Below are 18497 nucleotides of genomic sequence, written 5' to 3' on the forward strand. Positions count from 1 at the left end.
AACATAAAGGGGTGTGAATACTTTCTGAAGGCACTGTAGCTCATCTGGTAGGCTCACATCATTGGGCAGCTCGCAGCTAGGTTTCCCTTTGTAATCTGTGATAGTTTGCAAGTCCTGCCACATCCAACAAGCTTCAGAGCCAGTGTAGTAGTATTCGATCTCAGTCGTGTATTGACGCTTTGCCTGTTTGATGGTTTGTCGGAGGGCGTAGAGGGATTTATAATAAGGGTCCGGATTAGTGTCCCGCTCCTTGAAAGCAGCAGCTCTAGCTTTTAGCTCAGTGTGGATGTCGCCTGTATGGCTTCTGGTTGGGATGGTCAATGTCAGGGTGACGTCGTCGATGCACTTATTAATGAAGCCAGTGACTGATGTGTCTCAACTCCTCAATGCCATCAGATAAATCCCAGAACATATTCCAGTCTGTGCTAGTAAAACAGTCCTGAAGCTTAGCATCCACGTCATCGGACCACTTCCGTATTGAGCGTGTCACTGGTACTTCCTGTTTGAGTTTTTGCTTGTAAGCAGGAATCGGGAAGATAGAGTTATGGACAGATTTGACCAATGGAAGGCGAGGGAGAGCTTTGTATGCATCTCTGTGTGTGGAGTAAAGGTGAACCAGAGTTTCTTCACCTCCAGATAAACTCTCTTCCTTAATATTAGAGGTTATGCACCAGCTGTTGTTAACAAAGAGAAACACACCATCCCCCGTGAGTGTACCCACCACTGCCGTTCTGTCCTGCTGATGGATAGAAAAACCAGCTCGATTTATATTTTCAAAGTCCTTGTTTTGCCATAACTCTGAGAAACATAGGATATTGTAGTTCTTCAGATCACTTTAATAGGTTAGTCTCGAACGGCGCTCATCCAGTTTATTCCAGTGTTTCCTAAACTCCTTTCTGGGGACCCCAAGCGGTGCATATTTTGGTTTTTGTCCTAGCACTACACAGCTTATTCAAATAATGAATTCATGATCATGCTTTGATTATTTTAATTAGCTGTTAGGTGATAGGGCAAAAACCAAAACGTGTACCACTTGGGGTCCCCAGGACTGAGTTTGGGAAACGCTGGATTACACGTTTGAAGGTGGAGGCGGTTTATCCAGTCTCCGACGTAGTCTTGTCAGGTATATCCTCCAGTGTTGGGGATTTGGGCCTGGTCTGGGATGAGCAGTATGTCCTTGGCTGCCGGCTCATTGAAGTAGAAATCACATCCAAATCCAGGTTAATGCTTGCTGTTCTGATGTCCAGAAGGAAACATTATGTACAAAAAAAGTCAGCGCAAGAAAACACACAAAATAGCACAATTGGTCAGGACCCTGTAAAAACTGATTTCTTGGCTGAATGGTTTTATTAAACCTTCAAAAGAAACACATTTATTCCTGAGCTTCAGACGCTGTATGGGCCGCTAATACAGGAGTAGTAAAGGACCAGTGCATTACTTTTGTGAATATTTATTTTTCTACAATTTATTGTTTTAAATATTTAAATATTTATTTATTCCAATTTGTCTGGGGTGCTGCACCCCTACTTCCCGTGACTTTGCGTGGGGAAAACATCCTGAATCTCGTCATTGCCCCACAGCAAAATGTGCCTACATTTAGGCTATTGTATATACAGTGGGGCAAAAAAGTATTTAGTCAGCCACCAATTTTGCAAGTTCTCCCACTTAAAAAGATGAGAGAGGCCTGTAATTTTCATCATAGGTACACTTCAACTATGACAGACAAAATGAGGGGAAAAAATCCAGAAAATCACATTGTAGGATTTTTAATGAATTTATTTGCAAATTATGGTGGAAAATAAGTATTTGGTCATCTACAAACAAGCGAGATTTCTGGCTCTCACAGACCTGTAAGAGGCTCCTCTGTCCTCCACTCGTTACCTGTATTAATGGCACCTGTTTGAACTTGTTATCAGTATAAAAGACATCTGTCCACAACCTCAAACAGTCACACTCCAAACTCCACTATGGTCAAGAACAAAGAGCTGTCAAAGGACACCAGAAACAACATTTTAGACCTGCACCAGGCTGGGAAGAGTGAATCTGCAATAGGTAAGCAGCTTGGTTTGAAGAAATCAACTGTGGGAGCAATTATTAGGAAATGGAAGACATACAAGACCACTGATAATCTCCCTCGATCTGGGGCTCCACGCAAGATCTCACCCCGTGGGGTCAAAATGATCACAAGAACGGTGAGCAAAAATCCCAGAACCACACGGGGGGACCTAGTGAATGACCTGCAGAGAGCTGGGACCAAAGTAACAAAGCCTACCATCAGTAACACACTACGCCGCCAGGGACTCAAATCCTGCAGTGCCAGACGTGTCCCCCTGCTTAAGCCAGTACATGTCCAGGCCTGTCTGAAGTTTGCTAGAGAGCATTTGGATGATCCAGAAGAAGATTGGGAGAATGTCATATGGTCAGATGAAACCAAAATATAACTTTTTGGTAAAAACTCAACTCGTCGTGTTTGGAGGACAAAGAATGCTGAGTTGCATCCAAAGAACACCATACCTACTGTGAAGCATGGGGGTGGAAACATCATGCTTTGGGGCTGTTTTTCTGCAAAGGGACCAGAACGACTGATCCGTGTAAAGGAAAGAATGAATGGGGCCATGTATCGTGAGATTTTGAGTGAAAACCTCCTTCCATCAGCAAGGACATTGAAGATGATATGTGGCTGGGTCTTTCAGGATGACAATGATCCCAAACACACCACCCGGGCAGCGAAGGAGTGGCTTCGTAAGAAGCATTTCAAGGTCCTGGAGTGGCCTAGCCAGTCTCCAGATCTCAACCCCATAGAAAATCTTTGGAGGGAGTTGAAAGTCCGTGTTGCCCAGCAACAGCCCCAAAACATCACTGCTCTAGAGGAGATCTGCATGGAGGAATGGGCCAAAATACCAGCAACAGTGTGTGAAAATCTTGTGAAGACTTACAGAAAATGTTTGACCTCTGTCATTGCCAACAAAGGGTATATAAAAGTATTGAGATAAACTTTTGTTATTGACCAAATACTTATTTTCCACCATTATTTGCAAATAAATTCATTAAAAATCCTACAATGTGATTTTCTGGATTTTTTTTTCTAATTTTGTCTGTCATAGTTGAAGTGTACCTATGATGAAAATTACAGGCCTCTCTCATCTTTTTAAGTGGGAGAACTTGCACAATTGGTGGCTGACTAAATACTTTTTTGCCCCACTGTATGTGTATTTCACACTATGTTGAGGTAAAAAAGAAATGGGTATAATGCTTGTATAGATGCCAACCCAAATGCATGTTAATATCATCATCGCCAATCCACTGCATTACAGTTAAAAACAACTTTGGCTACCACCACCGATCCCTGTATGCTAGCTATGCTACCAGCTTATATGAACAGGAGTTAGCATTTAGCAGTCACATCTTCTAAATCTGAAAAGGGACAACTTCTAAATGTTATGCAGTGAAAACAGCCAAATATATCCAAATCGGACTTTAGTAACCACATTGTGGGCCTGTTACTATCATGACAGATTCGACAAATATCCACTTTGTTAAATCAGATTTGTTGAATGTGCGCCAATCTGGCTTCCTCCTTCTGTACCCCATGGTCTGCGTTCCATTGGCCTCTTTACCACATGTATCAGAGTCATGTTATTTCCATTGATACAGAGAGGGAGAGAGAGTGAGTAATGCATGCTTTGATGCCATCTAGACTTATACATTTCTTTGTAAACACAAGTTTCATTGACATGTGTAAGCTATGCTTACTCAGGGCATGGTTTTAATAAACAAAAACAAATGTGCCCATTTGGAAACAGGGTCAGACTTAGGTTATGTTATTTGGGCATATATTTTACCACCTTTTTAGACCATTGAGGAACAAATAAGCCTACCTACTGTAATTGCATTCTGAAGCTGGTATGGTCCTGTTTCATTGCATTGGTAATAAGCTATAATCTCTTGCCTCCAAAATATTTAATGATAGCCTACCTCTGTCTATAAATACTGGCCCATTATGAAATAATGTATTTGCAGTCAGTCAGTCAGTCAGGGTGGTGTTGGCTATTTAATACTAGTCACTCTAGGCTTCAGCTGTTTTGGTTATATTGTGCAGGGCGCTACCATGTGAGTGACACCACACGTGTTAGTGTGATCTCTATGCTGAGGCACCACAAAACACAAAGGCAGCCTGTACTGTACTGTATGTACGCAACACACACACACACACACACACACACACACACTGTTTAGGACTTAACATGACATTGAAGTGGTAAGAAAGGGAGCATCTTGGATCATGACTACTCTGCCTGGGGACAAGACCCTGTCTTTCAGGACTGCATTTGATTGGGAGAGCCAGGGGGGCCAAGGGATGAGTGTTACACTGTGCTAAATACCCAGTAACCTGTCAGCTGCAATTTATAGAAACGCTGCGTCAGAGGCACTAGCTGTCCCCTGTCAGATTCCCTTACCCACCTCCTCTCTCTCGCTTTCTCTCTCTGATACACACACACACACACACACACACACACACAACTCACCCAGTCATTACGCTAACACTTGTGTTGGCTCTTGAAACTACCTCTAACTTCCTTCATACTGGACACAGAGACATGAAAATGCTATCCACTAGTTAATCTGGGGAAGTAGATAAAGTGCCTCATTGCCAAAATCCCAAAGTATCACTTCAACTATAGGAGACCTTAGCTGCAACGTATCTGTAAGTTGGCAGGGTAACAGAGTGTATACATGTATTACTCACATTAATACAATGAAGATGTGTGAACACAGGAAATTCCTCCTTAGTGGCATACATCTCTATTCTCTGAGAACATGCATCTGAGGAGCCGTTTTCATTCAGAGATGGGGGCATTGGATGTGTAGCCTCCCCCACAGAATGGATTTTACTTCTTTAAAAGACAGACACAGTTTTGTTGTAATCAAAGATGCATACCATTTGACTATCAGGAGGAAAAGCAAATGAAATCACTGTGCTTAATTGAGCTCTTTTACCATAAGTAGGTAGCTTGGTTAAGCCAGGCTGAATGCTGCACTCATTATTGTTTCAGTTCAAGTGAAAACTGTGAAACGTAACCTCTGAAACCTTATGACAGCAAGGCCTTCACACTGGTGTGGATTGGATCAGGACTGGTCATTCAGCTGCTCTGCTAAGCTGTTGTGGTCTTCATGCAGTATAGGCAACTGCTGATCCAGTACTTTTGCAGTGTGTTTGTGAGTGTGAGAGAGGGTGCTGCCGCTAATGTTCCAGCAAACACCTTAGGCTCTGGGTTTATACAGAGTTAGTGTGGGTGAAACCTCTGTTTCTGTGGCCAATTCTGAAAGGTAGTGTCACACATCCTGTTGCACGATAAGTATTTATTTCAATAATGCCGGCATATAAACAGCAACTCCTTATGATCCTTTAGGTTGTAATTTTATAGTTTGCTAATTCACAATTTCATCTGTCCAAAATTCACTGGGTCTTTTTTGGTCACCTGATAGCTTCTTGTAATTCGAATTGAGGGTTATTTTAAGGTTATCTAGGGATAGAAATGACGAGGTCATGTTAAACTGTGTAAAGTTATCAATAGCCAATCTACAGCATTTCATACGATAATGGTGTAATTTTCCAAATGACTCATTCTCAATTTTGTGCAACTCTGGGGTGACTTTCAGCAACATTATCTTAGAGGTCAGGCATTATCATTAGCAAGTTCTCTTCAGAATCTCCTAAGCCCAGCCCCACTTTTTGCAAAATATTTGTGCAGGTAGTACAATACTTTTAGCAAATGCTCCTGTCCTGGGTGCTTGATTTGATTGTTTAGTTGGTAATTCATTAGTTCTGGACAATGGTCAGTAAAGCTGATGTTAAATCGGTTCTTGATGACAGAAGCTGACTAGGGGCTGGGGGGATGCAGGAGCCAGAGGATGCATGTGCTCTGTGAGCTCACATATGGTGGAGTCATTCCATGACATTTCAGCAAGCCATGACACCCACCATCTCAGATTGTTATAAAATAGTTTATGTAGTTAGAAACAGGTAAGATTGTAATTTCTGAAACATTAAGCTAATTTATTGCACCCAAATTGGACATTTTCATTTATAGGATTCAGATGATATTCAATAAATATAGTACCCATCGTCAGATTTGGACCAAACTTCTTCTTACTAATGAGTAAGACATGGTCAAAAGCCATCCACGGACCCCCCACACCCCATGCCATCCCACCCCAACAACCAGTATACAGACTGACTTTTACATTTTAGCAGACACTCTGCTAAGGGCACATCGACAGATTTTTCACCTGGTCAGCTTGGGGATTCAAATCAGCGATCTTTCGTTTACTGGCCCAATACTGTTAACCGCTAGTACCATTTCTTTGTGTTTGACAAGTAGTATGAAGCTGTGACTTGGACTTTTACTCCATACTATGTCATGTATTCCCTGTGAATCTGGTTTACCACTAAATGCTGCTGGTACAGCTATACCGTCACACTCATCATTTATTCTGGTCTCTTGTGTTTATTAAATAGATCATAACATTTCCATTGCAACTTTGGGTAGACAACCAATAGATTTGTCTTGTGATGAAAATACATTGTGTGGTCATCCTCACAGTTCAAGCCAGTCCTCCATGAAAGCAAATCAGTTTGTCCTTCTTTTACTCTTAATTTGTGTCTCGGACAAGGCATCTTTGTGTGTAGTTTATTCCCTTTAAAAAAGGTCTGGACTAGTAGTTAATGTTACACTCTTCCTGGTGAACAACCACACTGTTAGGCTACAGCAGTTCTCTAATGGTTTCAATGTTATTGTCTCTAATGGTCTTCAATGGTAAAAGTCCCAAACACACACTACAGTTTTGCAATTGTAATAGTATTGAGGTGTGTTGGGTAAGACTGCTGTGCAATTCATTATTTATTAGGATTGTCACAACATTTCTTCCCTAGCCCATTTCTCTAACAAAGTGTTGGGCTTGTAGGAAAAGTATTGATATGAGAATTGCAGAGAGCAGCCACTTGTTGGACTATTCAAGGAGAGTTGGGCTGAAGCATTAGTTTGCAGAGAGAAGGACAAACTGTATTGCTTTCATGGAGGACTGGCTTTAATTGTGAGGATGACCACACAATGTATTTTGTTAATGAGCCAAATCTATTGTTTTTCTACCCGAAGTTGCAAAGGAAATGTTGTGATCTATTTAATAAACACAAGAGACAAGCAACATGGATAAAATAGTGTGGCTGTCTGTGGTTGGCTTTGATTCCCCATGTTTTTTGATTCCTCACATCTTACTCACTGGTAGGAAGAAATCAGATGTTGAGTACTATATTTATTTAATATTATTTGAATCCTATCAATTAAAATTGTCAATTTGGGTGCAATCAATTAACTTAATTTCTCAGAGATCAAATTATATTTCAACAAAATAACGTTTAAGGAATGCTAATCGTATCTGTTACTAACTACAGAAACAATTTCAGAACAATCTGAGATGGTGGGTGTCAAAATTCTCTTTCTTGTGCTTTTTGAGCTGGAACGACCTGGTGGGATCTGGGAGGCATTCACATGTGGCCCTCTTATGTGAGTCAGTGTGATGCCAGATGGGGTTGAAGGTCATGGGACTGAGGCACCAGAGGGGTACCCTGTCTCTCTCCCTTTGCTTGTCTCTGGTCAGTTTTAAACATAGACTTGTTGGTATGTTTCCCTTAAAGGAATAATCCACTCAAAAACTATATTTTGGTATTTCTTTCAAACGTTTTGCATGTCAAAGCAAATTGTAACTTTCCACATCATGATGATGCAAATTGCATCATATAATGCAAGACACATCATCATCATGCTGATGTGGCAAGTTAAAATTTGCTTTTTGAAAGTCCAAAATCTTGAAAAACGTAATTGCTGACATGCAATTTTTTGGGGGACTGTATCAACAGTGAACTGATGAGTGGATTGTTCATTTAAGATTATAAGTCTTTGTCACACTGCAGACATCGATTGTAAAGGCAGCCCCCTTTTTTTTTACTTTAACTGTCAACTCCTATTTTGTTGGAGGCTAAATCTCGAATCCTGGCTTTCTCATGTTTGTTCTGAGAGCTGAAGACTTGGAAGTATAGCAACACAAGACAAGTTGATACTTTACTAACTAACCTCGGGGATCGCTGAAAAGGACAAACAGGCACAGAACCTGATTATGTCTATGGTTTTACCGTCACCTCTCTATCAAAATAGATACCTGTTGAACAGGGTCCTCTGAGGATGCTTCTGCCACTGGTACCTCAGAGCCCAGGTACCTGGGCCATTTTGGTAATTTACTGAAAATCTATGTCAATATACCCTAACTTTGGTCATTTATACTTGAATAACTGAAGAAGAAAAAAATCATATATAGAATAGATTTCACTGAATATGACTTTCTAGTAGATAGACCAAATGGTTCAAGAGAAAATAGCTTAATGAATGAAAAAAGCATCTAATCAACAGTGGCATTATTTTCAATTAACTCTGCAACTCTTCCAACTATTGACTTTTTTCACAACTTCCACCAGTTTGACGCCATGCTGAAACCCTCAAATTAAACACCAATGGTATTCTCAAAATGTATTGCTTATATTTAGGATAATCTTTTACAGCTTTGTCATTCAGTTTTTATTTTTAAATTATTTTATTTTATTATTTCATATTTTACATGTGAGAATCTGAAGTACCCAAAAGTTCCACTAAATGTGGTAGATAACATAAAATCCTTGAAAGATGCCAACATTCTGGTAGTTTACTGCTAAACTGAAAGTGTCCAGAAATATACCCTCCCTTTGCAAAAGACAGTGGGTAGATTCTCATCTTCTGTACCCTGCTGCCATCTGGCTCTCAGCCATCTGGTTAAACACATGGGCCATTTCCATGTAAAAGGACACATGAGCACCAACATGTGAAATTCATAGGAGCATATCAAATTCGGTGTCAAATTAAAGCTAAGAGTCTTTATTTTGGGGAAATTAAGGGCATTGATGCATTTTTAACAATTTTCCATCTTAAAAATTAGGCATATGTAATGGATTTGATTTCTGGTCAAAAAGATGGAAAATAGATCTTGGAAAATATCTACCAGAAAAAAGTCTCAAAAGGTATTAGGAATGCATCAAAACACAATAATGTTGAAATAAAGAAACCTACCAACTAATATCAACATTATTATTTAGTTGTTTTTTTGTTGCCTTCTGTAAATTTTAGAAACATTGCCTTGTAATTCCATTTTGAAAACCTCACATCTTTAAGATATTTTCTAAGGTGGACCTACCAATTAGTTAGTATTTTTACTAATATACATTTTTGTTTATCAAATCACATTTATTTATGTAGCCCACCTTACATCTGCTGATATTTCAAAGTGCTGTACAGAAACCCAGCCTAAAACCCCAAACAGCAAGCAATGCAGGTGTAGAAGCACGGTGGCTAGGAAAAACTCCCTAGAAGGGCCAAAACCTAGGAAGAAACCTGGAGAGGAACCAGGCTATGAGGGGTGGCCAGTCCTCTTCTGGCTGTGGCGGGTGGAGATTATAACAGAACATGGCCAAGCTGTTCAAATGTTCATAAATTACCGGCGTGGCCAAATAATAATAATCAGTGGTTGTTGAGAGCACCTCAGGAGTAAATGTCAGTTGGCTTTTCATAGCCAATCATTAAGGGTATCTGTACTGCTCCTGCTGTCTCTAGAGAGTTGAAAACAGCAGGTCTGGGACAGGTAGCACGTCCGGTGAACAGGTCAGAGTTCCATAGCCGCAGGCTATGAATTATTTTTATGAATTATTAAGTGATTCAAATTCGCAATTCTGTTACCAAATCGGTAACACATTTTTGATTATAATAGTATCCCAATGCCCCAAGGCAGTGACATTTAACATTTACATTTAAGTCATTTAGCAGACGCTCTTATCCAGAGCGACTTACAAATTGGTGAATACACCTTCTGACATCCAGTGGAACAGCCACTTTACAATAGTGCATCTAAATCATTAAGGGGGGGGGTGGTTGGGGACATTTTCCGTTTTTCGGAAAACGGGTGTCTTTTCTCTCTTTGGTCACTAAAGATCCCATGGCACTCGAGTAAGAGTAGGGGTGTTAACCCTGGTGTCCTGGCTAAATTTCCAATCTGTCCCTTACGCCACCATGGCCACCTAATCATCCCCAGCTTCCAATTGGCTCATTCATCCCCCCTCCTCGCCCCTGTAACTATTCCCCAGTTTGTTGCTGTAATTGAGAATGTGTTCTAGTAAAAAATAAAATCCAAAAATGAAATGGAATTACTGCAATTGAATAGGCTACAATGGGAAATTATAGTGCTCACAAACCACAGCTGGGTCACGTGCTAATGTCCTCCAATCCACTGGCATACATGTTATGTTCAGCTCATAACTGTTTTCTTTCTTTTTATGTCTTCTGTCTCTTTCTCTCTAGTTAATGTTACCTATATCTTACTAACACCTACCCATGAGCCCCATCTTTTTCCATTTACTATAAACCGCATCCGCAACCACTGAGCACTGACCGACACCAGACATCCATGGACATTTAAAAAGTAGATGAAATTTGGCCAGTCCATCCTGGCCTTGATTTTAACATCCACAGAGGACATTTTTGGGTCGGCCTTGATTTCAACGTCCACAGAGATTGAGTTTTGGTCCGTACTGGCCTTGATTTGGCCCAAACATAGACGTCCATGATTGGTGACTGGACCAAATCTTAACCAATCACAGACGTATATGTTTCACAAATTTGGACAGTAGAGTACAGTGAAGCACAGTAGAGTACATTACAGTACAGAAAAGTAAAGAAGAGTAGAGTATTGTTCAGTACAGTAAAATAGTTACTATATTGTACTTTACTGTGCTGTACTGCAATGTCCAAACTTGTGAAACATAGACATCTATGATTGGTTCAGATTTTGTCTAGTTTGGGGGCCGAGCTCATTAGAATAATAGCCATTGTGTAGAATAATACCCATATGCAAAGGATAATATTTATTTTTTCTACCTTAGTGTACCTATTCACAATACATCTGAAGAGAAGGACATTCATATCCATAATTAGTCATTTCTGTGTAGTACAGATCAGGGAGCCATGATGTAATTATGTTATGGGGTGTAAATCCACTTAATTTACTGTTGTTCAATAACTCAAATATGTATTTTTCAAACTCAAGTTGTCATATCATATCTGACACCCTATTATTACTGCTGACATTTGTTTATCCTAATTCGGAGCACATATTTAAGAGTTTTTGAAAATGTGGTCGCATAAAAAACAGAGGGAGATTTTACATAAATCTCTTACCAAACTTTGCATCTGCATATATTCCAGTAAATGTATTCAAAGTAGACCTAGTGAATAGAGTTGGTTTGTTAAACTTTGATATCAATGGTTTTTGTTTTGCATACATTTTAAAGTGAAAAATCTGAGTAGTAATTCCGTTATCGTGGAATTGCCCCATGTTTATAAACCTGACCTGGGTGACCATGTGATTGGCACAGAGCTGAGCTGGGGGTTCTTCCAATGGCAGCTTTTCCTGTCACAGAACCACCTCACCCTGGCAGGTGCGGCTGCTGGTGTCAGACGTACAATATACTTTATGTCAATGGGCAGATACCCAGATGAAGGCTGTACTGCTGATCAATGTGTAGGTTAATATAGGATAATAAAGAAGCATTTTCTATCCAAATTTCACTGTACTCCTCAATTGAATATCCTGCTGAATATGTTTAAACTCCCCCACATCAAATGTATGCCTCAATTCATGCATCTTTTGTTGAACTGATAGGTTGTGTAGTTAAGTATCTGCCTGGACAAGAAACTAGAGGCTTGCGAGCCGGATTCTTCCCACAAACCACTATTTGAGTATCATTGGTTTATTTTGACCCATTCCAGGTGTTGCTGGTGAGCAGCAGTCGGCACCCGGACCAGTGGATAGTACCAGGAGGAGGGATGGAGCCTGAGGAGGAGCCGTGTGGAGCTGCAGTCAGAGAGGTGTACGAAGAAGTGAGAACCCCCCCCCCATAGAAATGTTATTATCCTAATCATCTATCTGTAATACACCAAGTTAGAGAGACAGTTTCCTTGATAAATTAGTAGCACTTATAGATTTGAAGTGGAGATATAGTTTCAAAATGTTCTAGATTGAGCATGCACAGACATCCAGTTTAGCTAATGGTTTAATGCAGGGATCCACAGCTGGCGACTGTTCTTATTTACCCCTCCAAGTTTTCTCAGCAATTTTTTAAATTAAATATTATTAAATACCAGTCAAAAGTTTGCACACGTCTCCTCATTCAAGGGTTTTTCTTTATTCTTTACAAGAATATTAGTGAAGACATCAAAAATATGAAATAACACATATGGAATCATGTAGTAACCAAAAAAACATTAACCAAATCAAAATATATTTCAGATTCTTCAAAGAAGCCACCCTTTGCCTTAATTACAGCTTTGCACACTCTTGGCATTCTCTCAACCAGCTTCGTGAGGTAGTCACCTGTAATACATTTCAATTAACAGGTGTGCCTTGTTGTTAAAAGTTCATTTGTGGAATTTCTTTCCTCCAAAACTTCTTGACACTACCCATCCCGGTACCGGGATAATTGTCATCAACAACCGCTGAATAGCATAGCACCACCACAGTCAAATAATATTACTAAAAAATATTCATATTCATGAAATCACAAGTGCAATATTGCAAAACACAGCTTAGCCTTTTGTTAATCCACCTGTCATTTCAGATTTTGAAATTATGCTTTACAGCGAAAGCAATCCAAGCGTTTGTGTAAGTTTATAGATAACGTAACATTATGTACACTAAGCATTAAGTAGCTAGGTCACGAAAATCAGAAAAGCAATCAAAAAAATGGTTTACCTTTGATCTTCGGATGTTTTCACTCACGAGACTCCCAGTTACACAACAAATGTTCCTTTTGTTCCATAAAGATTATTTTTATACCCAAAATACCGACGTTTGTTTGTCGCTTTATGTTCAGAAATCCACAGGAAAGAGCAGTCACGACAACACAGAAGTATATTCCAAATAATATCCATAATGTCCACAGAAACATGTCAAACGTTTTTTATAATTAATCCTAAAGTTGTTTTTAAAATAAATATTCGATAATATATCAACCGAGTGTGTAGCTTTTTCAATAACAGCGGGAGAAACAATGGCCACTTTACTCAGTTGCGCAAAACTCGCTCTGAGAGCCCCCACCTATCAACTTACGCAATGTGATCTTTCACGCTCATTTTTCAAAATAAAAGCCTGAAACTATGTCTAAAGACGGTTGACACCTTAGGGAAGCCATAGAAAAAGGAATCTGGTTGATATCCCTTTCAATGGAGGATAGGCATGCATAGGAACAGAAAGGTTTCAAAATAAGAGGCACTTCCTGATTGGATTTTCCTCAGGCTTTTGCCTACAATATCAGTTCTGTTATACTCACAGACAATATTTTTACAGTTTTGGAAACTTTAGAGTGTTTTCTATCCAATCTGACAATTATATGCATATTCTAGTTTCTGGGGCTGAGAAATAGGCAGTTTCAAATGGGTACGGTTTTTAGCCAAAACAAAAATACTGCCCCCTACACGCAAATGATTAATGCATTTGAGCCAATCCGTTGTGTTGTGACAAGGTAGGGGTGATATACACAAGATAGCCCTATTTTGTGAAAGACCAAGTCCATATTATGGCAAGAACAGCTCAAATATGCTACGCGCAATGACAGTCCATCATTACTTTAAGACGTGAAGGTCAGTCAATCCAGAACATTTCAAGAACTTTGACAGTTTTTTCAAGTGCCGTCGCAAAAACCATCAAGCTCTATGATGAAACTGGCTCTCATGAGGACCACCACAGAAAAGGAAGACCCAGAGTTACCTCTGCTGCAGAGGATAATTTCATTAGAGTTACCAGCCTCAGATTGCAGCCCAAATAAATGCTTCATAGAGTTCAAGTAACAGACACATCTCAACATCAACTGTTTAGATGGGACAGTGTGAATCAGGCCTCGAATTGCTGCAAAGAAACCACTACTAAAGGACACCAATAATAAGAAGAGACTTGCTTGAGCCAAGAAACACGAGCAATGGACATTAGACTGGTGGAAATCTGTCCTTTGGTCTGATGACTCCAAATAAAAAAGTCCAACCACCGTGTCCTTGTGAGACGAGAAGTAGGTGAACGGATGATCGCTGCATTTGTAGTTCCCACTGTGAAGCGTAGATGAGGAGGTGTGACTGTGTGGGGGTGCTTTGCTGTTGACACTGTCAGTGATTTATTTAGAATTCAAGGCACACTTAACCAGCATTCTGCAGCAATATGCCATCCCATCTGGTTTGGGCTTAGTGGTACTATCATGGGATTTTCGACATGACAATGACCAAACACACCTCCAGGCTGTGTAAGGGCTGTTTGACTAAAAAGGAGAGTGATGGAGTGCTGCATCAGATGACCTGGCCTCCACAATCACCCGACCTCAAACCAATTGAGATGGTTTGGGATGAGTTGGACCGCAGAGTGACGGAAAAGCAGCCAACAAGTGCTCAGCATATGTGGGAACTCCTTCATGACTGTTGGAAAAGCATTCCTCATGAAGCTGGTTGAGAGAATGCCAAGAGTGTGCAAAGCTGTCATCAAGGCAAAGGTTGGCTACTTTGAAGAATCTCAAATATAAACTCTATTTTGATTTGTTTGACACATTTTTTGGTTACTACATGATTCCGTATGTGTTATTTCATAGTTTTGATGTCTCCACTATTATTTTACAATGTACAAAATATTAAAAATAAAGAACCCTTGAATGAGTAAGTGTGTCTTTTGACTGGTACTGTGTGTATATACAGTGGAGAGAACAAGTATTTGATACACTGCCGATTTTGCAGGTTTTCCTACTTACAAGGCATGTAGGGGTCTGTAATTTTTATCATAGGTACAGTTCAACTGTGAGAGACGGAATCTAAAACACAAATCCAGAAAATCATATTGTATGATTTTTAAGTAATTAGAGTGAGTGCCTCTCCTGCCTTGTGCCTCTAGAAAGACAAACAAGGAGACATAACTCCATTTGTAAATACTGTTGCTTTAGGATTGGAATAGAGGACTCCTATACATTTACAAAAGTCAGGTCCAAAACCAGGGAGAGAAAAGAGAAAAGCCCACTCTACCCTATCAAATACCTTCTCAGCATCTAAAGAGACAGCAGTGGTAGGAACTATATTTGAGCGGTTTAACCACATGAGATGTAAGAGCTTCCTCATATTATCAGTTCAGGTCCTGTTCTTAATTAATCCTACTTGGTCACTATGTATAATATTAGGTAGTGCCTTCTCTAAGCGTATCGCAAGGGTCTTAGTAAGAATCTTGCAATCCACATTAAGGAGGCTGATAGCTCTAAAATTCCCTGGTTCTGTAGTATCTCTCTATCCTTCTTAGGAATCAGTGATATCAAAGCCTCATTAAAGGTGTCCGGAAGGGAGCCATTTTTAAATGCCTCTTGGTAAAACCACTGTCAATACAGGTACAAGAATGTCAATTTACTTTTTATAGTATTCTACAAAAATTCCATTCAGACCAGGTGGTTTCCCTGCATTCATAGATACAGTGAGATGGTGTCTATAACCTCCTCTGCTGTTATAGTACAGTCCAAGTCCTCTACCTGGCTATCTGATAATCTAGGTAATTATATACCAGACAAAAAAGTATCCATATCTGTGGGGCTCACTGAAAAAGAGGATATATATGATTCTTCATAAAAATGTGGACATAAGACTGTAAAAAAGTTTCGCAACTGTTCCCAAGTATTTTCATGCATAATCGGGACACATGATTGTATACAAATGTAAGCAAGGTTTGAAATTATTGTTTTTTGTCACAAATTATATCTGTTTGGGCCTGCAATCAATTTGCAGTCGACAAATATTTGTTTATTATGTTCCGACTCACCGACCATCCACTCAAGAAAACATTGTGCTGTGGCTGAATCTAGTTGATGATCCCTGGTTTAATGAAAGAAGTGACAACTTGTTCACTTTTACTTTGGACTGGAGTGGATGTTCTGCCGTGTTCTGCCACAGGGAGTCGTGTTGACAGCTGTGAGGAATTGAGCGGTGACATTTAAGAGGCAGTGTCCAGTTACCCACGTCTTCCTCCTCCCTGAATAGGGTTAAATGAGTCGCTCCCCAACACAGACTGTTAGGAGCTCATAACTCAAATGGTCCTCCCACTGTAATACCCTTCTGTCAAGTTCAACACATCCCCTCCAAAGAACCACGTAATGGAAGTTTAATTGAGGTTTAATATGTGCATGAGTGTCAGATTATTTCGATTTTATCACATAAATCAGTTTTATAATGTAAAAAAAACATATTGGGATTATAGAGCTAAAGTGTGTTGGTAGGGGCTTGTGTTTGTCATATGACCATGTGGTCCTGGTAACCTGGCCCCAGCCAGGCAGACCAAGGAGAGATGCAGGAACTTAAACCTGAATTACGTCTCTCTCCCAGGATCATGTGAACAGAGCCATGGGCTCCAGTCCTGGAATGTTGCAAGGTGTTAACAGGCTCTCCCAATACAGTCACCGGCCGGGTACAATAATCTTTCAATGTTTTTTCTCATGCATAAATCACAAACCTTTATATCCTAGTGTAGTGCTTCTCAAACTGTGGGGAGGGGGAGGGGGAACTCATTCAGGCTTTCAACCTACTCTTGGAAGTTGTAAAAGCTGAATGCACAAATTGGGTAGTGCATCGTCAGTTTTCCTCTTGTCATTGCAGACCTCAGATAATTATTTATCTAGACATACTTGTCAGAAATGTCTAGATCATCTAACCCATGTCAGCTCATGTTTTTTTAGCTCTTTTTTTTGCCCATTGATTTTGTTTCCCAATAATGGAAGGGAGGCCCCGAGTGAAAGAGTTTGGGAACCACTGTCCTAGTGGACAGTATGATATCCACATGAACAGTATGATGAGTTGGCTCCACGGCTTCCCAGCAGCCATTTCATGTTGCCTGCTTTTTACCACAAATGGTTTGACAAGCAACATTAGGCTTATATATTAGCCTGGTCACCAATCTGTTTGTGTTAGCTTGCCAATTCCATCCCTGGTGTGTCATTGTTTGGCGTGACAAATGACAATGACGGAAGTGTATTTGGTAAGACAGCACAAACTGATCTGTAACCAGGCTAACATTATAGCCATGATCATTAGCAGGAGTTCTTGGCCTTGTTTTTATATTGCTGACTAAACTGCTGAGCGCTTCAGTCGATGAGGCATGCTAGGATGGCATAGGTCCTCCTGGGGATCTTCTCTTGAGATGGGCCAAACCCCAATCAGTGGGTATACAGTGCATTCGGAAAGTATTCAGACCTTTTGACTTTTTCCACATTTTGTTACTTTAAGCCTTATTCTAAAATTGATAAAATAAAACATTTTCCTCATCAATCTACACACAATACCCCATAATGACAAAGAGAAAACAGGTTTTCAGAAATGTTTGCAAATGTTTATTTTAAAAAACAAACATATTTACTAAAGTATTCAGACCCTTTGCTATTAGACTCGAAATTGAGCTCAGGTGCATCCATTGATCATCTCTGAGGTGTTTCTACAACTTTATTGCAGTCCATCTGTGGTAAATTCAATTGATTGTACATGATTTGGAAAGGCACACACCTGTCTACATATGGTCCCACAGTTGACCGTGCATGGCCTCCATCATTCTTAAACTGAAGAGGTTTGGAACCACTAAGACTCTTCCTAGAGCTGGCCGTACGGCCAAACTCAGCAATCGGGGGAGAAGGGCCTTGGTCAGGGAGGTGACCAAGAACCCGATGGTCACTCTGACAGAGCTCCAGAGTTCCTCTGTGGAGATGGGAGAACCTTCCAGAAGGACAACCTTCTCTGCAGCACTCCGCCAATCAGGCCTTTATGGTAGAGCGGCCAGACAGAAGCCACTCCTCAGTAAAAGGCACATGACAGCCTACTTGGAGTTTTCCATGAGGCACCTGAAAGGACTCTCAGACCATGAGAAACAACATTCTCTGGTCTGATGAAACCAAGATTGAGCTCTTTGGCCTCAATGCCAAGCGTCACGTCTGGAGGAAACCTGACACCATCCCAATGTGGTGGCAGCATCATGCTGTGGGGATGTTTTTCAGTGGCAGGGACTGGGAGACTAGTCAGGAGCGAGGGAAAGATAAATGAAGCAAAGTACAGAGCGCGCTCAGGGCCTCAGACTGGGGTGAAGGTTCACCTTCCAACAGGACAATGACCCTAAGCACACAGCCAAGACAACGCAGCCAGAGCCCGGACTTGAACCCGTTCTAACATCTCTGGAGAGACCTGAAAATAGCTGTGCAGCGACGCTCCCCATCCAACCTGACAGAGCTTGAGAGGATCTGTGGAGAAGAAGGGGAGAAATTCTCCAAAAACAGGTCTACCAAGCGTTTAGCATCACAACCAAGAAGACTCGAGGCT

The 18497-nt window shown here is 40.5% G+C and overlaps 1 protein-coding gene across 1 annotated transcript in view; it reads left to right on the plus strand.

The window, feature by feature from the left end:
- Nucleotides 1-18497, plus strand: part of LOC135509194 (diphosphoinositol polyphosphate phosphohydrolase 3-beta-like) — a 31683-nt gene that overhangs the window by 2458 nt on the left and 10728 nt on the right. The window contains exon 2 of the mRNA XM_064929641.1: nt 11904-12014. Coding sequence (XP_064785713.1) covers nt 11904-12014 — 111 coding nt within the window. The remainder of the gene's footprint in view (nt 1-11903; nt 12015-18497) is intronic.

The sequence above is a fragment of the Oncorhynchus masou genome, chromosome 22 (genome assembly GCF_036934945.1).
Source record: "Oncorhynchus masou masou isolate Uvic2021 chromosome 22, UVic_Omas_1.1, whole genome shotgun sequence".
Classification (NCBI taxonomy): Eukaryota; Metazoa; Chordata; class Actinopteri; order Salmoniformes; family Salmonidae; genus Oncorhynchus; species Oncorhynchus masou.